Below are 6,000 nucleotides of genomic sequence, written 5' to 3'. Positions count from 1 at the left end.
ACCCGCGGGGCCGACACCGTCCCCGCCGGCAGGGCCCCACGCACGGGGGCGGGGCTTTGGGGCAGGCGGGCGCCTGGTGGCCGGGCCTATCACGCCACCCCGGACGTGCCTTGGCAGGAGGCGGCGCTGGGGGCCTTGGTCGTACTCTGCGATCCTGGGGCGGGGTGACCCGGCTCAGGCGCGCGGCCACCCCCATGATGTCAACCCATAAGGCAGCGCGCTGTTGTGCGGTTTACTGCGCGTCACCGGGGCAACGGCAGCCGGGGAGGTTGTCGATAGATTGGCCCCGCCCCGCTATGTAAATGACAGACGTCACCCGCGCCCAATGGCGAGCGGGGGCAATGAGCTCATCGCGCTGGGCCGAGGCTATAAGAAAGCGCGCGGGTTGCGCGGCGCAGCAGCCGCCGCCAACCGAGGGCCGGGCGCAGCGGCCGCAGCCGGGGCGGGCTCAGGGCCAAGTGGACGGGGGGGGGCCCGGGCCCCTCGGGAGGCCGCGGCCACTCCCCTCCCCCCCGGACCGGCGCGGTGGGGGAGGCGGAGGATGGAAACACCCTTCTACGGCGATGAGGCGCTGAGCGGCCTGGGCGGCAGCGTCAGTGGCAGTGGCAGCGGTGGCAGCTTCACGTCCTCGGGTCGTCTGTTCCCCGGGGCGCCCCCGACGGCAGTGGCCGGCAGCATGATGAAGAAGGATGCGCTTACATTGAGCCTGAGCGAGCAGGTGGCAGCGGCGCTCAAGCCCGCGGCCGCGCCGCCCCCGGCTCCCCTGCGCACCGACGGCGCCCCTGGCGCGGCGCCCCCCGACGGCCTGCTCGCCTCGCCGGACCTGGGGCTGCTCAAGCTCGCCTCGCCCGAACTCGAGCGCCTCATCATCCAGTCCAACGGGCTGGTCACCACCACGCCAACAAGCACGCAATTCCTCTACCCCAAGGTGGCGGCCAGCGAGGAGCAGGAATTCGCCGAGGGCTTCGTCAAGGCCCTGGAGGACTTACACAAGCAGAACCAGCTGGGTGCGGGCGCCGCCTCCGCGGCCGCAGCGGCCGGGGGACCCTCGGGCACGGCCGCGAGCGCCGCGCCTCCCGGCGAGCTGGCCACGGCGGCGGCCACGCCCGAGGCGCCTGTCTACGCGAACCTGAGCAGCTACGCAGGCAGCACCGGGAGCGCGGGGGGCGCTGCGACGGTCGCCTTTGCCGCCGAGCCCGTGCCCTTCCCGCCGCCGCCCCCCGGCGCGCTGGGGCCGCCGCGCCTCGCCGCGCTCAAGGATGAGCCGCAGACCGTGCCCGACGTGCCGAGCTTCGGCGAGAGCCCGCCGCTGTCGCCCATCGACATGGACACTCAAGAGCGTATCAAGGCGGAGCGCAAGCGGCTGCGCAACCGCATCGCTGCCTCCAAGTGTCGCAAGCGCAAGCTGGAGCGCATCTCACGCCTCGAGGAGAAAGTGAAGACGCTCAAGAGCCAGAACACGGAGCTGGCGTCCACCGCAAGCCTGCTGCGTGAGCAGGTGGCGCAGCTCAAGCAGAAGGTCCTCAGCCACGTCAACAGCGGCTGCCAGCTGCTGCCCCAGCACCAGGTGTCCGCGTACTGAGCCCGCGCGCGGGGCGCATGCGCGGCCCCCCTACCGGAGAGGCGGGCTTGCGGGGGGGGCGTGGGTGCCCCGGACTCTGAGAGGGCGTGGCCCTGGGGACGCCCCCGGATGGTGCCAGGACTTGGGAGAGGGCACCTCACACTCGACAAGCTGGACCCCCTGCTGCCGGGGGGGCAAGCGCATGACTCCCCATCCCCGCCCCGCCCTTGCGCTGCCTCTACCCTCTGCGCGCGGCCACCCCGAGTTGCACAAACCCGCGCCCGGCTGCCTCTTTGTACGCACCGCGGCCGAAGAGGGTTCCGAGGGGGCGCAGCCTGAAGCCCTGCGTTGCCTTTTCTTTTACTTTTTTGCATTTGGAAGAGAGAACAGTGTTCGATTCTGCCCTATTTATGTTTCTACTCGGGAACAAACGTTGGTTGTGTGCGTGCGTGTTTTCTTGTGTTGGTTTTTTTTTTTTTTTTTTTTTTAAAGAAACAGTAAAGAAAACTCCTCCCTTTCTTTGCTTTCTGCCCCCGCCCTCTCCGTTCTTCCGACAGACACCCATCTTTCCTCCCCGCCCTTTCTGTTGTGGGTCCCCCCCCCCTTTTCGGTTTTGTTTTGCTACAAGTCTACATTCCTGTTTGTAATACTTGGTTCGCCCGGTTTTCTGTTTTCAGTAAAGTCTCCTTATGCCAGCTCTGCTCTCCGCCTCCTCCTTCCCCTGCCGGGACCTAAGGGGCTGGGCTAGGCCTATCCCGCTCCCCTCCCCCCACGCCTACTTCCCTCGTCTCTCCTCCCCTGCTCATGGGAGGGGGAGCTGGCCCCGGGGTGGGGCCCGCACCTCTGGCGCGCTGCGAGCGCCATCTAGGCGCGCCTGGGCGCCAGGCCCACTGATGTCTGGGTTGGGCCGCGGACGCTGGAGACTAAAGCGATTGGAACTAGCAAGCTTGCAGATTGTCCCCTTTGGGGAGGAGTGACTGCAGGATGGAAAGGGGACAGCCCCAGCCGAGGCAGGAAGGAAAAGGCAGAAACTTTGACCTTCTGGGCTAATGTTTCCTTGTCTCTGAAACGAGCAGAACAATCTAAACCTCTATAAAGTTGTGAAAATTAAGTTTGTTTACAGAGCAGTGTTTGGTTCACAGTCAGTGTTTAATGTGTTTATTATTGGTTAGGGGATGGGGAAACTGAATCTTGGGACCAGAAGGAAAGTGGCACAGGTGGGATCTGAGCAGGTGGTCTTACTCTAGGACTGGAGGTGTGGGTACTTTCTGTGGGACCTCCCTTTTAGGGCACTGACTGGGAGTCCAAGATTTTCTAAATATTCTCTGAAAGCACCCTCCCCCCAATATCCTATTCTCCCATTTTGAGGAAACAGGTTTAGAGAGGTTGAGTGACTGGCTTGAGGTCACATAGGCTTGTTTTGTTTCGTTTCTTAATTTTCACCTGAGAATATTTTTTCCATTGTTTTGTTTTTTAATTTTTTTTTAATAGAGGGAGAGTGGAGAGAGAGAGGGAGATACATCAAATGGTTGCCTCTCCTATGCTCCCTGACCTGCGCTTGGGATCGAACCCAGGGATGTTCTGGGAATCAAACCCAAGACCGTTTAGTGTGTAGGCTGATGCTCTAACAACTGAGCCGCATGGGCCAGGGCCACACAGCCTTTTAAGGAGACTACAGGGACATTGGGACCTGGCTTTCTCGCCTCCAGAGCCCTGACTGCCAGGCTGTCCTCTTCCCTGATCTCATCTAGGCTTTGCTATTGTGTGGGCCAAAGACCCTGGGCCTTGGGCTTCTGCCTTACTTGGGGCCCCAGGGGAATGTGAGCATTGGTGGCCCAAGACACAGGGCAAGCTGGGCTGGTAGGTGTGTGTTGAATGCTGACCATACCCAGCCCTACTCAGAAAGTGAATCATGCCTGATTTACAGGTACAAAGAAGGAATGCCATGTGTCCACAGTCCCTTGGCCATCAGAGTGGTTCCTCACCATCTACACATTCCCTCTAGCCCCTGGTCACTCTGTCTGCCCACTTCTTGAGGTTTCAAGAGCTGTTTGGGGGTTTGTTTTTTACCCATGTGACTTCACCTGGCACCGCCTTCTGGAAGACATTTCAGGAGGGGCGCCAGAAGTGAGAAGAGAGCTGATGCTGAGATGGTGTCAAACAGGAGACCAAGAGCCATGTTTTGAGGGTAGAGCTTCACTGTTCAGGAGACTGAGTACCAACTTGGATGCCAATTTGCCATCCTGTGACCTCGGCCGAATCTCCCTAATTTGTCCTTTACCTGAGATGCTGTGTGTTCACGTCCAAGTAACATCTCCCAGGGCAGAATTTGGAATAGTTTGGAGGATGAACAATGACAGTTAATACTCAAGTGCACCCTGTGCAGTCCCCAATCTATAGAGAAGGAGATCCAGGGAGGTTGCAAGATCTGCCCAAACTGTTTACTCACATTTCTGATGACAGTTGTTTGGGGGGGGATGTTCCCTACACTAACCAATTCTCTCCAACTCTCCAAACACCAACTAGGTTTCCTACAGTTTAGTTCTGACAGTTTACCTGGAACTAGCATAGACCCCACAGATGAAAGGCTCAGTCCCGCAAAACTACCCCCAGTATAGACACCAGCACAAGTCCCAGGTTGCCACCTGTACTTCTGACCAACCAGCTATAAATTGGGGGTTTTCATGACCCCCTCCTCAGGTTTGATAATTTACTAGGACAGCTCACAGAGCCCAGGAAAGCATTTTATTTTCTAGATCACTGGCTATAAAGGACACAACTCAGGAACAGCCAGATTAAAGAGATGCACAGGGCACTAAGTTTCCATGTCCCCTCTGGGCTGCCATCTTTGGCCTTTGGTATAAAGTAATTCAACCTCCAGCCCCTCTCCCCTCCAAGGAGGTTTGAAAGGTGGGGCTGAAAGTTCCAACCCACTAATCAAACCTAGATCTTTATGGAGACCAACCCGCAGCTGACCTCTTGCTCTGGTGACTCCCAGCAGCTCCCAGTGAGGCCCAGCAGAGGCCCCTGGGCCTGGCTGTTGTGGCTTTGGCAGGACCCTGCTGAGCTGAGGCCAAGGTGTGTGTCAGCCCAAGACCTGCCAGCAGTGATTCACACCAGGCCTCGACCTAGCCCCAGGAGGTGACTGGAATGGCAGCCTCGGTTCCCTCTCTAGGACTGTGGCTAAGAGTCAATACCCATTTCCACCAGCCTGTATGTAGATTCATTCCAAGGGGCCTTGGGCCCAGCCCCACCCTAAGGAGCCTTTGTCCTCAGAGCCAGACACAGATACCAGCTGGCCTTTTAAGAAGTAAGAGTTTCCTTTGTTTAAACTCTTTCCAGGCTTCTGGGTTCCTTCTCAATCAAACCCAAACTCCCCTACTCCTCTCCAAGGCTCCAACTATGACCCCTCCCCACCCTCTTCCCTTTCCCTTACATACATGTCAACTTCCTCTCTTCCCTCATCATGCCCATCTTGTTCTTACCTCAGGGCCTTTACCTATACTGTGCCCTCTAACTGAGACGCCCTTCCCCCAGCTTGCCCATGGCCAACTCCTCCCCTGTGGGTCAGCCCATCCCACCCCCTCTTTGGTCCCTTCCTGAGTTTCACAGCCTCAAATTATTTGGGTTGTGTCCCCAGGACTCAGATCAGATCCCAGCCCAAAGTAGGTGCTCAGCAAATGCCCAAGGGATGAGAGACTGGGGCTGCTTCCAGACACATGGAGGTGGAGGTGGGTCACTTCTGTGTTCATAGCCCTAACTTTCTGCTCAGGATGGGCAGGTAACACATAGCAACCACCATGACTCTCAGTTCTGACCCAGGTCCTGCCCCCTTACCTCTGAGTCTGCCTTCTAGAAGCCCCTCCTCCCAGGAGCTGGCATTGATTGGCTAGACTTGGCTGTGAGTCACAAAGCCAAGGTGGCAAGAGGGCCCCAAGGTTGGCCCTTCTGGCTGGTGGGTTCAGCTTCAAGGGAAGGTGAGTGGGGCTTTTGGAGGGCTTCATGGGGAGTACACGGGTACCTAGTCATTCTTCCCTGGCCCCATGTTCTCAGAGTCTTCTTGGGCCTTCTGGACCTCTCTGAGGAGGGGTCAGCTCCCCAACCCCTCAGAGCAGGGGCACTAAGGTCCCCCAAAGGCCTGATGGTGGGTTTGTCTGCCTGGGGGCCCATCCTGGAGAGCCTATCGCATCTTGGGAGCCTAGGAAAGAGGGCTTAGCTTGTGTGACACGTAGGGAAACAGGCTCAGAAGAGTTTACTCAAAATTGCTGAGCCAGCTACTCAGCTTGTGTGTTCAGGGCCCCCTATTGTTCCTTTCTATCCCCTGTAATCCCATTTCTCTTACTCTGTTGTCTGTTTGCTCATTCTGGATGAATTCATCCAAAGGGCTGACCCATGTGGTTGATAAAACCTCAGGATGGTCCCTAGGATGGACCAATTCA

General features: G+C 58.4%; 1 protein-coding gene across 1 annotated transcript; it reads left to right on the top strand.

Moving 5' to 3' along the window:
• The first annotated feature begins 503 nt into the window (after nucleotides 1-503).
• JUND (JunD proto-oncogene, AP-1 transcription factor subunit) lies at nucleotides 504-2,256 on the top strand. Its single transcript, XM_016210807.2, has one exon. The coding sequence runs from the start codon at nucleotides 542-544 to the stop codon at nucleotides 1,580-1,582; it is 1,041 nt and encodes a 346-aa protein (XP_016066293.2). The 5' UTR covers nucleotides 504-541; the 3' UTR covers nucleotides 1,583-2,256.
• The last annotated feature ends 3,744 nt before the right edge of the window (nucleotides 2,257-6,000 follow it).

The sequence above is a fragment of the Miniopterus natalensis genome, chromosome 4 (assembly GCF_054644295.1).
Source record: "Miniopterus natalensis isolate mMinNat1 chromosome 4, mMinNat1.hap1, whole genome shotgun sequence".
Classification (NCBI taxonomy): Eukaryota; Metazoa; Chordata; class Mammalia; order Chiroptera; family Miniopteridae; genus Miniopterus; species Miniopterus natalensis.
The sequence above is the reverse complement of the archived record's forward strand: the minus strand, read 5'-3'. Positions and strand labels throughout refer to the sequence as shown.

What these genes read in the sequence shown, in the direction of transcription:
- JUND (XM_016210807.2), top strand. Translation starts at nt 542, where the DNA reads ATGGAAACACCCTTCTACGGCGATGAGGCGCTGAGCGGCCTGGGCGGC.